Below are 19,408 nucleotides of genomic sequence, written 5' to 3' on the forward strand. Positions count from 1 at the left end.
AGGGAGGGAAGAGGGAAAAATCAAAGATAGGCACCAATTCTTAAACAGCTGTTCTTATAATGATCAAATGTCACATTTGAAGGATAGAAAGCGCCTGATGGAGATGCTTTTTCAGCAGATAGGGTGAGCCCTGCTTCCCATCTCCTCCACAAAGGCAGTTTGACTGTCCCAGGTGACAGTTGAGGGAGAGGAGGCCTGATTTAACCTATAATATTGACACTGGCCTACTTTGCCTTGTTGTCGTAAACCACTTCCAGTAACAGTATACAGTGGGCAATATTGCAGGCTGAAACAAAGCAGGGCGATTCCAGCTGATTTTCCTTCACAGTCACCTAGCAGAAGCCATTCCACAAGATCTCGCAAACAGTTTCCAACTGCTTGGCATCTGGGGAATTCTCCTTATACATACCCATTTTTTCCCCTTGAAACAACCATCTCCATTTACCCACATGAAGCTCACTGTTTGACCTTGACCCAGTCGTCTTCTTTCAGCCTAAACCTACCTCACAGTCAGCATTCAAAACTCCCATTGTTCTAGGTGCATTCAATGGCGTAGCATGGGGGGTGCAGGGGGGGCCGGCCGCACCGGGCGCAACATCTGGGGGTTAGGGTTAGGGGGCGCAAATCCACGGGTTAGGGGGCACAAATCCACGGGTTAGGGGGCACAAATTACTTGCCTTGCCCCGGGTGCTGACAACCCACGCTACGCCACTGGGTGCATTTGGCAATGGGGGAATTTCAGCGTGAGCAGTTTCTGAGCACTGGGCGCAGTACGACGCCTAAGATTTCTGATTAAAACTGCAGAGTGGAAGGAAAGGAGGACCTTTTTCTGCCTCCCCACTTCCACCTACTCTCTGAAGACTGGAGAAGAGACCCTCTTAAGAATATTACTAGGGTGGGCAGGGGAAAGACTAGACCATGTGAAAAACAAACATAATATTTTAGCTGCAGTTCATTCATTTTCAGCTTTTTATTCTTGTTATCAAAAAAGTGCACCGTTGCTGTGCCCATAACCTAGATTTAAGGTGCCATTTAGCTCCTAGCTATCATATCTCAGTTTCTAACACTGCTCACAGGGTTGTCATATGGATAAAAAGGGGGAGAGGCAGAACCATGTGTGCCACCTCCTTTGAAGATATCTGAGATATAAATATCATAATATTTACTCCTGTATGCGGGCCCACGAAAGTTGTTTGGTCAATGTTGAAAGAAGGATGGGGAAAAATTATAATTAATTAATAAATAAATGTGTCCATCGGGGGAAGGGAAGCTTCTGTATTCATTTCCAAATCTCTTTTAAAATCTCTCGCCTGTCTGTAGCTGCTGCCTGCAATCCTGAAGTCACAGGACCAGACTGGAGGTTGTTTCGTTGTCGGTTAGGAAGCCACACTAAAATAAACTTGAGCTACATGAAGCCAAGGAAATGACTCACATTCAGTCACATCTCCTCACACAGACACACAAACCCCTCACTTCTGCTCTTCCTGTCCATATTCTTTATTGTGACCAGGCCAGGGAGCGTGTGTATAAGCCACAGATTGCGCAGAACTTTATGTCTGATAAATTCAAGATGAAACGAACCTCGCCTTTTAAAATCTCCTTTCATGCCTCTGCCTGACAGGGCCCCCTCTGCACCATACATTATGGGTTGCCCCAGCTGCTCTGGGCGGCTTCCGACATACAGTGGTACCTCGGGTTACAGACGTTTCAGGTTACAGACACTTCAGGTTACAGACTCCGCTAACCCAGAAATAGTACCTTGGGTTAAGAACTTTGCTTCAGGATGAGAACAGAAATCGCACGGCAGTGGGAGGCCCCATTAGCTAAAGTGGTGCTTCAGGTTAATAACAGTTTCATGTTAAGAACGGACCTCCAGAACAAATTAAGTTCTTAACCCAAGGTACCATTGTATATAAAAACATAATAAAACATTAAACATTTAAAAAACTTCCTTACACGGGGCTGCCTTGTAAAGGTTGCAGAGCTACTTATTCCCTTGGCTCTGGGGTTGCATAAATCCATACCCTCCAACATTTCTCTGATGAAAATAGGGGCGTCCTAAGGAAAAGCGGGGCATTGCAGGATCAAATCAGAAACTGGGACAGCTTTTCCCTTCTTCCTCTCTGGCATCTGAGATGACTGCTTGTCCTAGTTCTTGTCAGGAGATAAGGACATGTTTTACCATTTATTACTGCATTTATACCCCACCCTTCTTACCCTCTCCATCTTATCCTCACAATAATCCTGTTGAGCAGGTTAAGGCCGGGAATGTGTGCGACTGGCCCAAGGCCACCCAATTAGCTGTGTGGGGATTTTAAATTTTGCCTCCCAGAACCTAGTCCAACAGTCTTAACACCTACACCACACTGGCTCTCAATGCGTTGGGGTCTCCTCCAGATAGAAAATTCAACGAAAAGGAGATGGCAGCATTAGTAAGCTGCCATCTAGAGAGCCAGCATTACCTCAGTTTTCTTTACTGTTATTTCGGGGCTTTTGAAAGCAAACCACTACCTGCAGACTACCAATGCCTGTGGTCAAATTCTGTGAAACTTGACAAATGCAACCTGCCGTAAATGAACCACAGGCTTAGCAGCCGTTGGGTCATAGAAATGATTGCTCGGTGGAGGCCCTTCAACACACGGCTGCAAGCAAATTATCATTTAGTTAACAGTGTTCTTCAACCTTCGGCTACAACTCCAATCTTTCCTAACATTGGCTAAGCAAGTCTGGCTATGATGAGAGTTGTAATTCAACACTATCTAGGCACCTAGAGTAGAAGAACACTAGTTCCAGCAACTTGCATTCAGGAGCATTACATAGTTATTGCAGCTAGTAGCCAATGCTAGCCTTTTCCTCCATTAAATTGTCTAATCTTCTTTTAAAGCCATCCAAGTTGGTGACCATCACTACCTATAAATAAAACAATACTCGGCCTTAATGCCTAGGAAGTAACATACGAACAAGTTATAGGAAACCTAAATTAACACGATGGTTATTGTGGACCGATCAGGAAGGCACTGCCAGAATTCAATTCATTTCTGCGTAAATAATACTACATGGCCAACTGTTTGCACCAGGCATTCTACCAGTGTGGTGTAGTGGTTAAGAGCGGTAGTCACGTAATCTGGGGAATCGGGTTCGCGTCTCCGCTCCTCCACATGCAGCTGCTGGGTGACCTTGGGCCAGTCACACTTCCTTGAAGTCTCTCAGCCTCACTCACCTCACAGAGTGTTTGTTGTGGGGGAGGAAGGGAAAGGAGAATGTTAGCCGCTTTGAGACTCCTTAGGGTAGTGATAAAGCGGGATATCAAATCCAAACTCTTCTTCTTCTAGGAGACCAGGGTTCGAATTCCTGCTCAGCCATGAAGCTCACTGGGTGACCTTGGGCCAGTCACTGTCTCACCGACTAACCTACCTCACAGGTAGGTTGTGAAGGTAAAAGGGAGAGGGAAAGAAACATGCATGCCACTTTGAACTCCTTGGAGGAAAAGGTGGGATATAAATGCAATAAAAATAAATATATGAACAAACTCCAACTGAAACCCACAAACAAGCACACTGCACAATTTATGATTACTATTCCTTCAATATTTTGTGTTGGGGCAGGAGGTGTTGGACAGCTGTGGAATAAGGAAACAGAGAGGCAGTGAACACATTGACTCTTCATTACATTTATTTCTTTAGTATTTTCAGGGCTGCTTGCAGCAAAGAATAAAATCATATATATATGCAGAGCAATCTAGTTAAACAGACGAGGGCAGAGATAGTTGTTTCCAACATAATCAAATCAGCAACTTTTAAAACAGGCTTAGAAGGAGGATTTTCTTGGTTGTACTGACCCTTAGGTCGTCTGCAGACTGTCAATATTTTGTGAGAAGGATTCAGGCACAAACTGGCCAGGTAGGTAGGTTTAATTGAAGTGCAAATAAACTACCGCATTTTTCGCTCTATAAGACGCACCAAACCACAAGACACAACACACCTAGTTTTTGGAGGAGGAAAACAAGAAAAAAAATATTCTGAATCTCAGAAGCCAGAACAGCAAGAGGGATCGCTGCGCAGTGAAAGCGGCAATCCCTCTTGCTGTTCTGGCTTCTGGGATAGCTGCGCAGCCTGCATTCGCTCCATAAGACGCACACACATTTCCCCTTGCTTTTTAGGAGGGAAAAAGTGAGTCTTATAGAGCAAAAAATACGGTACTTTAGAAAAAAAACACCCACCCACAGAGACAGACTTTTTGTGACATGGAAAGTGATCGGAAAGTACATTTAAAAGTGTGTGATGAACAAATGGCTAATGGGAAGATAGGTAAACACAAGCAAACCAGGAGGAGTGCACTTTGTCATATAGCCTTCCTGCAAACCAGAGGTGGTGTGCTTTGGGGTCACGGGGTTGAAGACCCTGCTACTATATCTGCAGCAAGGTCCAAGAAGAGTCCAGGAGTTGCCCAATCAGGGTGAAATGAGAGCATTTTATGCACTGAAAAGTCTTTTCACCCTTTCTGCCAAAAAGGCACACAGTAGGGCAAAGTATTCGTAAAAAAATTATATATTTAGTGAAAATAACATACAAAAATGCATAATGTTAGGGAAAATGTGTTGCAAAAATATCTATATTAGTCAAAGCTGCATACAAAAATATGTTAGGAGAATTCTGTACTCAGATGCTGATGATTTAAAAAATAATAATCTGCAAATTAGGAACAAATTAGGAACAAAGGAAATATACCAAGTCAGACCATTGGTCCATCTAGCCACAGCTGTTCAGGATTTAATACAGGAGGTATTCCCAGCTCTATGAGCCACAGCTCTTCCCCACAGTTGTGGAAATGTGGAGAAAAGAAGACTGGGAAGATGAGGAACTTGGAGAACCAAAACTGACAAATTTGTTCATCTCTAACTCCCAGCCAGGAATCTGATTGCACCCACATTGCTAAGCTATTGACATGATTTCCAAACAAGCTATGGACATGTTATTCAAAAACAGCAGGAGAACGGAGCCATAATTTTTAAATAAAGATTAATAAAAGCTGGCACTTCTTTCTTGCCCACCCTCAAGCTGTCCCGCTGTGGAAGAAGTCAAATCGGCAAACATAAGGGTTGCTAATACAACAAGCAAGATCTGTGGTAGGCTGGGGAATCTGTGGTCTGCCATGAGCAGTAGGACTCCATCTCCCATCAGCCCCAGCCAGCATGGCCAACGGTCAGGGATGATGGGAGTTGTAGTCCAGCAACATCTGCCAGTCCCTTCCTGGTCTACTGTGCCATCAAAATCACTAGGCGATGTGCCGGCATATTCCATGCAGGTACAGCAAAGGGTGCAGAGACAGTCCTTCTTCTGACATCAAAATATAGTTGCGTAGTTTCAGGTGTTGAGGAGGGGTACTCCACAAGACAGTGTTCCTATCCCACCAAGGTTTCTGCTTCTGCAGGGGGCTGCTCCTTTGGGTCAGTTTTGGGGCGCGTAAGAGTTTGATAAGTTGCGGACTCATGAGGGCCAAGACCCTGTAAACGAAGAGAAAGAGAGATGGGTCGGGGAAAGCAAACATGCCTAAGTTAGGCGAAACTCACACTAAAACACATATGAAATTTCATGAGGATGGGCTATTGTGGTGCTTTAAATGTACGGTGTGGATACCGCCTGAGTGGAGCTGGCCTTCCTACCACCAGCACCCCTACTTTTAAAGGTAAAACTTAAGGGACCCCTGACCATTAGGTCCAGTTGTGGCCGACTCTGGGGTTGCGGCGCTCATCTTGCTTTATTGGCCGAGGGAGCCGACGTACAGCTTCCGGGTCATGTGGCCAGAATGACTAAGCCGCTTCTGGCGAACCAGAGCAGCGCACAGAAACACCGTTTACCTTCCTGCTGGAGTGGTACCTATTTATCTACTTGCACTTTGACGTGCTTTCAGACTGCTAGGTTGGCAGGAGCAGGGACCGAGCAACGGGAGCTCACCCCGTCACGGGGATTCGAACCGCCGACCTTCTGATCGGCAGGTCATAGGCTCTGTGGTTTCACCCACAGCGCCACGAGAGGCACAATTATGCCATCCCCTAACTTTTGTCATTCAAAGCCCCCAACGTCCTGTCAAGGCGGATCTGAACTGAAAACTTTCTCCACAGTACAAAAAGCATATTGCTTCTTTCCTGTGGTCATTCTGTTCTTCAGTAAAACAAACTTATTAACTGATTTAAAACACACACACACACACCCCGGTTGGTAACAAGATTGATAGCATGATAAATAGATCACAAGTCTTCCAACTAAAAAAACCCGGCTATATTTATAACCAGCTGCCATTTATACTTGATTTCATCCGCTTTTGAAGCTTGTTCACTACTAGGATGCTGGACTAGAGGGGCTTTGGCCTGATCCAGCAGGTTCTGCTTATGTCTTTACAGGATTAGGCAAATTTATGGGTGATTAGACTTATCAAGGGACGCAGGTGGCTTTGCTTCTCTGTATTCTCTGGTTGGCCTCTGTTATTCTCTCCGACTGATGGAGAACCTACAAAAGACTCTATAAGGGCTCTTGTGTCCCCCATAAGGGAATAAGGGCAGATTTTTGTTTATTACAAGGGTGAGATCTCAAAATAGCCACCGTGCTCTCGCTGGGGGAAAATGGGATGTTCCGGTTTTTCCGGGACACTTGCTGGGTATGGGCGTTCCCTCAGGCATCTGGTCAGCCACTGTGAGAACAGGACATTGCACTAGATGGGCCATTGGTCTGATCCTGCAGCCAGGCTCTTGCTTTGTTCTTATGCCTGAAACCCAGGACAGCCTCTGCCTGTCAGTGTTGGCAATAATGAGCTAGATGGAGCAGAGGTCTGGCTAAGATTGAAGGCAGCTTCCTGTGTTCCCAGCCTAGCCCCAGAAAATTGTTGGCAGACACTTACAGTGTAGATTCCTTCCACTTTCTGCAAAAGAGGAAGACAGAGAATGGCATGAGATTTCCGAGGAACAGAAAGCAAAACAATACAATGCACCCCCTTTGCTTTCCCTTTCCCTTCTCTGTATCTTCACCAGTGTGAACACCAAACCTTTAAAGCTCATTCTTTCCCTCAAAGAATTCTGGGTGCTGTAGTTTACCCCTCACAGAGTTACAATTCCCAGAAACTCTTAGCACACTACAGTGCCCAGAATTATTTGAGGGGGGGGGAATATCCCTCGAATGTGCTTTAAAGGAAGAATGCCCACCCACCAACCCTGTTCTTTCTTTCAGAAGGGATGAGATGAAAGCAGAAGAAAAGACAAAAGCAACGTCCAAGCCATGAACGCGTTAAATCTCTGTTTGAAGCAGAGAGGGTGCAAAAGCCACAATAACCTCTTTAAACAAAGCACAAGTCTTATTTGTCTACCCCCCTCATTTTTCTATGGTGCACGGGAATGACTCCTATGTCTTTAGCAGGCAGCGACACAACAGGTGCTGTTGTCCCCATTGCTCCATTCCTGTACTAAGAAAAACACCTCCAGTTTAATTTCTGCCTACAGTTTCATTAAGAGGTCTTAGGCCCTCTTTAATAAACACCAGGAACTGGAGTTTGGTACGGGTGCTGAGAATGGTTGGGAGACCAAGTTCTGTCTGCTTCCAGTCTATCAGCCCATCCTTAGCCTGACACGCTGCAAATGCCATATAAATGCTAAATATTATTTAAGTGAAAGGAGCAAGGAGGTACCTCGTATTCGGAGGCAGGGGGAAGCTTCGATTTCCTTCGGTATTGGATCTAAGGAGATAAAACATATAAACAGAGTCAAATAAATCATTTATAAACTTAAAGGAAGAACAGACATTAACTCCACACAGCAAACGTCTCTCTCGTTTCTTTTTAATCCCTCTGAGTGTTACAGAAAGGCCATTCATTAACTATGGAGCAACTTGTGGAGAGACAGCCTGCAGTTTAACATGCTGAAGGACATTGTGCTATTTCTATGCTCCTTCTGATGGAAACATGCGCATGGGGACAGAAATACCCCTGCTTTAAGTCGTTTGCATACTGTCTTCTCATGTATATTATTTACTTCAAAGCTCGACGACTAAGCTCTTTCGCGACGAAACGTCTGATAACCGGAACGACGTCTGAGCACTGAACCAACTGATATATCACAGGTGGACTCTTTATTTCCTGTGTTTGCCGTTGTGTGAGATAAAAACCATTTGGGAAATATGATGGGACAATGAGCTACTTGTGCGTAAAAGGGTTGGTCCCTCAGAGTTTGCTCAGCGTAGCAAAGCTCTGCCTTGAGCGGAGCCCTTTGACATGGCTCCGTCAGTCGCTGGTAGAATCCGACAGTGGGCGCCTGCGGAAACGCTTCCAGCATAAAAGCTGCTTAACGGAAACACGTCTCCTGGATTCCCTGCGTGACAGTTTCCGGCGAGGGGTGGGGGTTCCTAAAGGGGGCCTTGATACCTCTCCGCTGTTTTCACTGGAAGTGTCCCAGAGCCTCTCCTCCGATTCCCTTCCCCTTGGAGCTCCTGCTCCCCCCCTACTGGTTCCCTCTTCTGCTGCAGAGTCTCTCCTATTCTCCTGGAGCCCTACCGCCACCTGTTCTTCCGATGGCAATTTCCTGACAGGAAAGAAACTACCCTTGCCATTTTTAGGGGTGTCCATATTTAGGGACATTTATTGTTTGTTCACAAATAGTTGCCTTGGTGATATTATCTTGTGTCGATTGCAGTGGTTTGAGTGGCAGATTTAAGCTGCAGAGACCCAGGTTCAAATGCCCACTCAAGATATGAAGTTTGAGGGTGACCCTGGGCTCATTCTCATTCACTCATTCTCACATGCTCACTCATGCCTCATCTGCACTGTTCATTTAAAGTCAGTATCCGATCACTTTAAACAGTCATGGCTTCCCCCAGAGAATCCTGGGAACTATAATTTATCAAGGCTGTCGAGGGTTGTTAGGAGAACTTTCTATTCCACTCACAGAGCTATAATTCCCAAAGTGGTTTAGTGGTTTTACTTAACCTGAGGTACCACTGTATGTTGCTCTAGCTCCACCAAGGAAGGGTGGGATATTATTATTATTATTATTATTATTATTATTATTATTATTATCATTATCATGATCATTATTAAGGTAAATAAATACAGCCAGTTAGGCAACATTTGAATGGCAGCAACTCTTTAAATTATCTGTTCATGAAGCAGTATTCATTTACTTATATACAGTATTCTGCACATCAGGTCCCTGCCCTCCAGGAGCTTACAACCCACATTTTTTTTCCAGTGGGAAGAGACCGAGGCTGCATCCATACAGTACAGTTAAAGCAGTATCATACCATTTTAAACCACACTGATTCAAGCGGTATGGTACTGTTTTAAATGTATAGTACACATAGGGACCAGATAACCCCAAGAGGGGAGAGCAGGATGAGGCCTTGAAGAGGCCCAGCAACAAGTCAGCAGTTGGATAGCAGACTAAGCAGGCACAAAGCACAACTCCCAATGATACAGTGTCTCCCCCCCCCCCCGTTTAAATTACAGTATTATTATGTTTAATTGAATTATGCCTATAAGTTAGCATATACAAATTGAATGGAAATCACTGCCTTCTTTTTCAGTGATGCACAGGAGAGGATCTTTTGTGGCACATTCATTCATTTGTGAATACAGTAAATACATAAATGAACTTCTCCCTGCAAAAAACCCACTTCTGTGACAAATTTCCTTCAGTTAACTGATGCGTATGTCATTTAGCTTTTAGATCACCTGTCCCTTGCATTAAGATCAAGACATATGCATCTCAGAGAGCCATTAAAAGACTCACCTTCAGCCGGCAGTACAGGAATGTGAGGATTATACCATAGACAAACAGGATCCCATCCAAGACGTAGCACAACTGAGGTTCCCTCAGCGCCTCTGCAGGGAAAGAAGGTGCATTTTGTGACTTCTTCAAAACGGCGCCACCAGCCTGCGCATACTGGATATGTTCCCTTCTGGATCAGGCCAAAGGCCCATCTAGGCCCCATTCACACCTTACATTTAAAGCAGAATCATACCCCTTTAAAAAGTCATGGTTTTCCTCAAAGGATTCTGGGAGCTATGGTTTGTTGAGGGTGCTGAGAGTTGTTTTGTTTTAAATAATGCTATAATTTGTATGTATTTGTTTCTTAATTTAATCCTTTTACATTGTTTTGTATGATTTGTGGCATTTTATGTATTGTGATTTGCTGCTATTTTTATCGATTATAGATGAGTAATTATTTATTGTAATAAGTGTAAACTGTCTAATTATTGCTGATGTTTAACTTTAGTGTGGGGTGGAAGCCACCCAGAGTGGCTGGGGCAACTCACCCAGATGAGTGAGGTATGAATAAAATTATTATTATTATTATTATTATTATTATTATTATTATTGGTGCTTTTTTACTTTAAAAATGTCTAGGGGTACTTTCATTTTCCTACTCATATTGAAATACTGCCCCTCAAGGAGAAAGATGCTAAGCGCGTAAGTAAATTTTATGAGAAACTTGTTTTGGAAAACTGTTACAATGATATATACTGAAATTCAGCCAGGGGGATATGAGGAAGTCACTTAACAATGTTACTAAGAGTGGACTAAGTATAGTTAGGATTTATGTTTGTTTGTGTGTTTATAAAAATTGGAAAATCAATAAAAAATTTGAAAAATATATATGAAATACTGCCCCTCAATGAGGCCAAACTTAGATTCACAAAATGTTTAGGGGTATGCGTACCCCTGCGTCCCCCCAGAAAAAAAGCACTGATAACAATAATAATAGGAAGCCCCTATTCCCCTCACAGCTCTCATACCCTCCAACGTTTCTCCAATGAAAATAGGGACGCCTATATGCTCCAAAGTTTCTCTGATGAAAATAGGGATGTCCTAACAAAATTTCTCTGGTAGCATGAATAGTAGAATTATAGAATCATAGATCTATAGAAAGGATCTTGAGGGTCACCCTTGCGATAGAGGAATACGCAGGTGGCACATCAGGGGATCAAACCCACGAACTTTGCATTAGCAGCACCATGCTCCAAACCAACTGAGCTAACTGTCACCCTTGGTGAAACTCACAGGAAAACAGCCCCTGTTATGTACTGAAGTTCTCACCCTGGGCCAGCAGGGGGATACTGTAGATAGTTATGCAAATAAGGGATCGAAAGTGGCGTTCAGTGATTGGATAGTTTTAGAAAATTGTTACAGTTACATTGTACTAGAGCTCTATATAAGCAGGCTGACTGAGCCCTTCAGTTAGTTCTGTCCTGGCCTGTGAATAAACAAGAGCTGTTTGAAGAATCACTGTGTCATCTGATATGTTCACCCACAACTTAACAGCCCCAAATCTTACACTGGACACTTGGTGCCCCTCACTCTGGAATATAGCTATAATGGAGAAAATCAAATTTGAGATTTCAACAAGGCCTAGGACCTCCAGACGCATTTTATATGATTTGGCATTCCTTTATTACATTATACTACAGAGCCTGCATTTTCAGGACAGCCGGTGCTATTTTTATAGAAAAGGAGATGCCAGAACTCACCACTAGCACCTCCCTTGTTCTCTTATAATGGCAATGGCTTATATTGAGAGGTGCCAGAACTGAGTTCCGGTGAGTTCAAGCTGGAAAAAAAAGCCCTGACAAAACCATATCATCACAAGCCTGGTAAATCTGGAACTATACTTGTTGGCAGCATTTTTTGCCCTAACTTTTTTCTTTCATGACATGGTCTGTGTGACTTCAGCTGGATCTACACACAGGGTGGGAAACACTATAAATAAGTCAGAAATTAAATCGTTACAACAAAAGAAAAAAAAACGCTACGGAAAATTGAACAAAATTCTTTTTGCTCTCCAGTGTTATCTAGTGTTACACGTTTATAAGGCATTCAAAACACAGTTTTTTGACTAGGTGAGTACAGTGTTACCTTGGTTCTCAAACGTCTTGGCACTCAAACAACTTAGAACCCAAACACTGCAAACCTGGAAGTAAGTGTTCTGGTTTGCAAACTTCTTTCGGAAGCCGAACATGCTCCGTTTTGAGTGTTACGCTTCCAATTTGAGTGCCACACTTCTGTTTGAGTGTTACACTGAGGTCTGTCTGTTTTTGCGATTTATTTTGCATTTTTGTTTTTGTGGCTTTTTTTGTTTTATTTCTGTGACTGTGTGGAACCCAGTTCAGCTACTGAGTGAGTGAGTGAGTGAGTGACTGCAGTATATTGTTTATTGCTTTCATTTTATGGATCAGTGGTCTCGTCAGATAGTAAAATTCATGTTACGTAAATTGCTGCTTTAGGGGTTGTTTTTAAAAGGTCTAGAATGGATTAACCCATTTTGCATTACTTTCTATGGGAAAGTGCGCCTTGGTTTTGGAACGCTTTGGTTTTGGAATGGACTTCCGGAACGCATTAAGTTTGAGAACCAATGTACCCCTGTACTTGTACACAGGACCAAGTTTTTAAAGTCTATTAGTATAATGTGTGTGTGCAATGACAAGCCTGTTTCTGTAAGTATTCGTTCCAGGGACCCAAAGAAGGGATAAAGAGCTGAGCACATAAATTAGCTGCTATCGCCTTTTTGTGGTGATGAAAAAGCATCAGATTAGCAAACACTTCGCTAAACCACAGGTAGCAGTAGCAGCAGATCTCATACCACTGATAGGACACAAATGTAAAGTGTGGAGGGCGGGCGGCGGCGGGGGGGGGGGAGAGCAGAGAGGCTACGCAGCTCCTGTGATCTGAGACCACCAACACTCTACAGGGCAATTTGTACGCACGGGATATCTATTTTGGATGCCTCTGCTAGAGATGTGGGCAAGCCGCCCTGTCTTTTCCGGAACAGGTTTTGGATAGCACACAAGATGGTAATTTTTAGAAGCTTCAGAAATAACTGGATTAAGACAAGGCTGGATTAAGACCGTTAGAGACCCAAAGCACTGAAAATATTATGATGGGCCGCATAATACATAATTCAAAATAAAAACAATACGGAAACTAATTTTATTTTTTGAAATGATACTTTACTTACATGTGCATGCTGAAAATAAACTAGATTGTTTCTAGATTTTCCAATTGCAAAATTAAGCGTTTCCCCCCCCCCTTAATCAAATGTTGAATTCTTTATTAAAAAAAACAAAATCTCTTTGTTCATGCCCCTGCTTGCTGGTGCCCTGAGCACTTGCTTAGTCTGCATTTGCAGCACTGTATTAAGCCTATAAATGGTGAAAGCTGAAAGGTATCTCATTAAATTATGGGAACAGCAGAATTTGGACAATTTCATTGTCAGAAAAATGAACTGATGTGACTAAAAAGGTTCAGGGAAGGTCAGACAAGGATCCTTTCCTTACTGATTAAAAGGTAAAGGGACCCCCTGACCATTAGGTCCAGTCGTGACCGACTCTGGGGTTGCGGCGCTCATCTCGCTTTATTGGCCGAGGGAGCCGGCGTACAGCTTCCAAGCAGCGCACGGAAACACCATTTACCTTCCCGCTGGAGTGGTACCTATTTATCTACTTGGACGTGCTTTCGAACTGCTAGGTTGGCAGGAGCTGGGACCGAGCAACGGGAGCTCACCCCGTCGCGGGGATTCGAACCGCTGACCTTCTGATCGGCAAGTCCTAGGCTCTATGGTTTAACCCGCAGCACCACCAGCGTCCCTATATTCCTTACTGATTGCTTACCTTTTATTCAATATATTAATAGTTCTAATAAAGCAAGGAAACCACTTCATGCACATGGCCAGCTCTGGAGATGTGATAATTTCAGTATTTGACCCTCACAGTTTTTGCCTTGTGTTAATTACATTCTTTGGGAAGCTTTGGGATATTTTGGATTCCATACTTGTATTTTCTGTTCTGTTTATGTGCCTCCTGTTCTCAGTTCTTATTGGTTGCATAAAATTAAACAAAACATACATTTAAAAATAAATAAATAATTGCATTACTTCGGACAAGGGGTGGGAATTGACTTCAGCTTGCATTTCAGACTTACCAGACTTGCTCCTTCTGAAACAATACACGAGCCGAAACACAACCACCAGGTGAAATTTGCATTCATCAAATTTTTGAAATGCAGTTCTCCAGTCAAGTGATGTGTACAAAAAAATGCACAGATGGGGGTCCGTGCCTTGAGATTCCTGCATGGCAGGGGGTAGGACTAGATGGCCCTCAAGGTCCCTTCCAGCTCCACAATTCTACGTTTCTATTACGAGGGTAAATTGTGTGTCTAAAATGCATGTGTTACTAAAAGCAACTTACAAAAATGCATTACATATGGGGAAGTGGCTTTGCAAAACCATGTATGTAGGCAAAAAGGCACACAAAAATACATACATGAGGGCAATGCACTTAAATATACAATGGTACCTCAGGTTAAGAACTTAATTCGTTCTGGAGGTCTGTTCTTAACCTGAAACTGTTCTTAACCTGAAGCACCACTTTGGCTAATGGGGCCTCCCACTGCTGCCGCTACACGATTTCTGTTCTCATCCAGCAGCAAAGTTCTTAACGCGAGGTACTATTTCTGGGTTAGCGGAGTCTGTAACCTGAAGCGTATGTAACCTGAAGCATATGTAACCTGAGGTAAAGGTAAAGGGACCCCTGACCATTAGGTCCAGTCGTGACTGACTCTGGGGTTGCGGCGCTCATCTCGCTTTATTGGCCAAGGGAGACGGCGTACAGCTTCCGGGTCATGTGGCCAGCAGGACTAAGCTGCTTCCGGAGAACCAGAGCAGCGCACGGAAACGCTGTTTACCTTCCCGCCGGAGCGGTACCTATTTATCTACTTGCACTTTGACGTGCTTTTGAACTGCTAGGTGGGCAGGAGCTGGGACCGAACAAAGGGAGCTCACCCCGTCGCAGGGATTTGAACCGCCGACCTTCTGATCAGCAAGCCCTAGGCTCTGTGGTTTAACCCACAGCACCACTGTGTATATATATATATATTCACAAGCTGATGGAGAACTGAAGACTGGGAAAAGGAGAAACTCAGCGAAACCTAAATCGACACAATTGCCCATCCCTGTTGTGGAAGCTGCTCTATGCTATTGCTGAGCTCTTGCTGAGCATTGTCTACCTGTGCTGTTTGGCAGCTGTTCTCCAGGGTCCTGCCTTTCCTATTCCTGCCTCGAGACAGTGCCAGGGATTGATCCTGGGCCCTTTTGTACACACAGCACATGATCTATGGCTGAGCTACAATATTACAGACTGTGCCTTAGCCTAGTGCTGCACAGGGAGCAATCTTCTACCAACCAGACCACTGACCCACCAAACTCAGTATTGTCTACACAGACTGGCAGCAGCTCTTGGGGGTTTCCAGACAGGGGTTTCCCCCTATCCTAGCTGGAGATATTGGGGATTAAATCTGGGACCTTCCATCTGCAACACAAATATTCTACCACTTGGCCACATCTCCATGATCCTGCCGTGAGCACAGTGGAACAAAATCCGAAAGCCGCAGAGAGGCAGGAACAGACAAGGGGTGAGATGAATCGAAACTCCTGCCTGTCATCTGGTTTGAGCAGACGATGGTTGTGCCCGATGGTGACCCTTGTTAAGGGCATCAGTTTTGCTTTCCTAGAAGAGACCCATGTTCTCCTTTCAAGTTTAGAGGCTGTACGTCAGGGGTAGGCAGCCTAAGGCCCGGGGACAGGATGCGGCCTAGTCGCCGTCTCAGTCTGGCCCGCAACTGGCCTCTAATACAATAAAGTTTACCATACTGTAAAACTTAGCCTTTCAGAGGCACCCCTCCCCAAATATACCTCCCTCTTTTTGTGGATGGCAGAAACAGATTCTTTATCTTAGCACAACAATGCAATCTAGCAATTGACTAGATATACAGTGGTACCTTGGGTTAAGTACTTAATTCATTCCGGAGGTCTGTACTTAACCTGAAACTGTTCTTAACCTGAAGCACCACTTTAGCTAATGGGGCCTCCTGCTGCTGCCGTGCTGCCAGAGCACAATTTCTCTTCTTATCCTGAAACAAAGTTCTTAACCTGAAGCACTATTTCTGGGTTAGCGGAGTGTGTAATCTCAAGCGTATGTAACCTGAAGCGTATGTAACCTGAGGTACCACTGTACCTCAAAAGGATTAAACTGGTGGGCACAACATTAGTTTTCATTAAACAGGGCCAAACCTGTAGTGTTAGTGGTGAACATGTGCCGTCATCTCTGCAATCCTATACATGGGGTTCTGGCCAATGCTAGCTACTCAGAGTAGACCCATGGAGATTAATTGACATGGCTAACTTGGGTTCATTAATTTCCATATGCCCACCCTAAGAAGAAATGAGTTGGGTGTCTCTAATTTTACTCAGAAGTGTGTGCCACTGAGTTCAGTCACGATTACCATGCCCTCTGACATTTATCCGATGAAAACAGGGACGTCCCATTCCATAATGGTAATTTTACTATATATGCTCCCTGCATCTTATTGGGTTCCCCCAGCCACTCTGTGCAGCTTCCAACATATATAAAAAAACTTAATAAGGCATTAAACATTAAAAAAACTTTCCTATACAGGATTGCCTTCAGACGGCTTGGGGGTCAGATAACTCCATACCCTCCAACATTTCTTCAGTGAAATTAGGGGCATCCTAAGGAAAAGTGGGACATTCTGGGATCAAATCAGAAACCGGGACAACTTCTCCAAATCAGGGACGTCCCTGGAAAATACAGACACTTGGAGGGTCTGGTTTACACTCATGTAAGTGGATATGCAGGACTGCAGCCTCACAGATTAAAGAATTCCTAAATGGATGAGTATCCCCTTTTTTAATTGGTCAAAATATAAACAGTTGCATGTTACTAAAAATTCAATACAAATGCCTTTCCACATACCATTTAAGGTACAAATTTAGCACTTCCACTTAGAAAGGCTATATTTAAGGGATTTTCGCCCCCCCAATCCCTGACCCAGGGATGGGGGGGGGGATGTGAGGGGCAACAACAACCAAGCATGGTCTTACAGTCCCACCACATGAAAATGACCTTATTGCATGATCAAATGAAACTTTGATTAATCTACCAAGTTGATTAATCTACCAAGTTGATTAATCTACCAAGTCAAGCTTGCAACACAGCTGCAAAGCAGAATCAGCATTTTTGGCGGGGGGTTATAGTGGTGGCCTAGCTGTTGGGGGGAGGGAGATATTCAAACATCCTACCCCACCCCACCCCCACCAACCACTTTCTCTCTCAGCCTAAACTACCTCACTGGGTTGTTGTGAAAATAGAACAGAGGAGGGCCATTTTTTCTGCCACCCTGAACATCTGAGGTGGAGAATGTAATCAAATACAAGTTGTTGTAAACACACAGTGGGTTTAAAGTGAGGCAAACTTAGTGGCTGCTATTGTTGTTGCAATTTACTACTACTACAACTACTACTACTACTACTACTATTATATTTCAAATTAATATACTTATTAATATACTTATATCCCTCCTTTCTCCTAGAGAAATGTATAAACATTTAAAAACGTATACAATAAGAACAAGCGAGTTAAAAGCAATAATTTAAATACATCAGAACACAATTCTGATGTATTTTAGAGGTCTGGCAATTAAAGTCCAGTTTGCCCTGACAAAGAGACCCAGCGATCAGCACTCTCTGCCCCGTCATTTTCAAAAACAGGGCGCTCTGAACCTGCCGGCAGATGGATAACAAGGAGGGATCCGGTCTGACCTCTCTTGGGAGGGAGTTCTGCAATATGGAAGCAGCCACAGAAAAGGCTCTCCCTCCTGCCACCGTCTCCCAGGCCTCTGATGTCGACAGGACTGAGGGAAGGTGCTGATTTCTCAAACCTACAATCTCCGTTCACTTCTCTTTTTGTGCATACGTGTGGAAAGGCAGATGAGCGAAAGGCCATTTCTCCCAGCCCACACCCTTTACCTGTTTCCTCCGCTGCCAGGAGAACCAGGAGGGCTGTCCAAATATACACCTTCATCCTGGAGAGGGGAGAGGGACCAGGTCCAGTCGAGTGGCAGAGCTTCCCTCCCCAACGGGCAAGGTCAAGGGAGACGCAAGGGGAGAGTGACTGGCTAAATCCAGCTTGCCTACGCCTTCCTCCCAAGACAGAAGTGTCCAGCGTCTGAGCTGAGCTTCTGCTCTGCAGTGCTCAAGTCTTCAGCAGGACTGCCCACCAACCACAGAACACATGCTTTCCTGCTTTTGAGGCCGTAAACTTCTCACTTCATGATAGCCGATCATCGGGCTCAGCCTGAAGTTCCCCTTTCTCCAGTTCAGGAACTGAGAAGCATGCAGTCCAGGGAGGAGAAGAAGGGATTATTATTATTATTATTACTACTACTACTACTATACTGCCCATTATCTGTAGATCTCAGGACGGTTCACAACATAATTGCAACTCCCTGAGTATCTAAGGAAAATCAGCTAAGCCTGAATGCACCCATATTGAGATCAGAATTGCAAATGGTCAACCATCCCATTTTAAGCAGGACATCCCAGAATTACAGAAACCATTCCTGCTTCTGATTGGATGTCCCATTTTTTGGCCTGTCACTCTGGTGCAAGTCTGGTACAAGATCCTATTTAATAATACAGTGGTACCTCGGGTTACAGACGCTTCAGGTTACAGACTCTGCTAACCCAGAAATAGTACCTCGGGTTAATAACTTTGCTTCAGTATGAGAACAGAAATCACATGCCAGTGGCAGCAGGAGGCCCCATTAGCGAAAGTGGTATCTCAGGTTAAGAACAGTTTTGTTGTGACGTGGGGTTTGTGATTTCAGCTCTCTTGACATAATATGCTGGAGACAGTTCTCTAGTAACACTTCTTTATTAAAGCAAACAAGACTGAGACTTGAGGAGGGGAGAGCTACATTTATAGGGACAGGGAACTAGCTAGAAAGGATACATTTTGGAGGGAACAATATCAGGCAATCACAGTCCTGCCTTTTGGAGGAAACCAATAAGACAGAGGATCCAAATACAGCAGCTTAAATGAACCAATAGTAGCTGTACCCTCTGGAACCAAAAGGCAGTTACTTTACCCTAATGCAAATACAGACAATAATAATACAGATATAAAATCCTTTGACTCAATACACAACAAGTTTCAGGTTAAGAACAGACCTCCAGAACGAATTAAGTTCTTAACCCGAGGTACCATTGTATACCCTGTCCCTTTGACTGGGTTGCCCCAGCCACTCTGGGCTGCTTCCAACCTATATAAAAACATATTTTTTAAAAAGGTAAAGGACCCCTGACAGTTAAGTCCAGTTGCGAATGACTCTGGGTTGCGGCGCTCATCTCGCTTTACTGGCCAAGGGAGCCGACGTTTGCCTGCAGTTTTTCTGGTCATGTAGCCAGCATGACTAAGCCGCTTCTGGCAAAACCAGAGCTGCGCACTGAAATGCCGTTTACCTTCCCACCGGAGCGGTACCTATTTATCTACTTGCATTTTGATGTGCTTTCGAACTGCT

General features: G+C 44.1%; 1 protein-coding gene across 1 annotated transcript; it reads right to left on the minus strand.

Annotated features, from left to right (window-relative positions):
- Positions 1-3,654: 3,654 nt before the first annotated feature.
- On the minus strand, positions 3,655-18,101 carry FCER1G (Fc epsilon receptor Ig). The gene is made up of 6 exons (XM_081892076.1): positions 17,856-18,101; positions 9,770-9,861; positions 7,675-7,722; positions 6,895-6,915; positions 4,195-5,503; positions 3,655-3,929 (listed from the first exon to the last, which is right to left on the minus strand). The coding sequence occupies exons 1-5, from the start codon at positions 17,908-17,910 to the stop codon at positions 5,402-5,404; spliced, it is 318 nt and encodes a 105-aa protein (XP_081748202.1). The 5' UTR covers positions 17,911-18,101; the 3' UTR covers positions 3,655-3,929; positions 4,195-5,401.
- Between the last annotated feature and the right edge of the window lie 1,307 nt (positions 18,102-19,408).

This window comes from Podarcis melisellensis (assembly GCF_964234715.1).
Source record: "Podarcis melisellensis genome assembly, chromosome: 16".
NCBI classification, from domain to species: Eukaryota; Metazoa; Chordata; class Lepidosauria; order Squamata; family Lacertidae; genus Podarcis; species Podarcis melisellensis.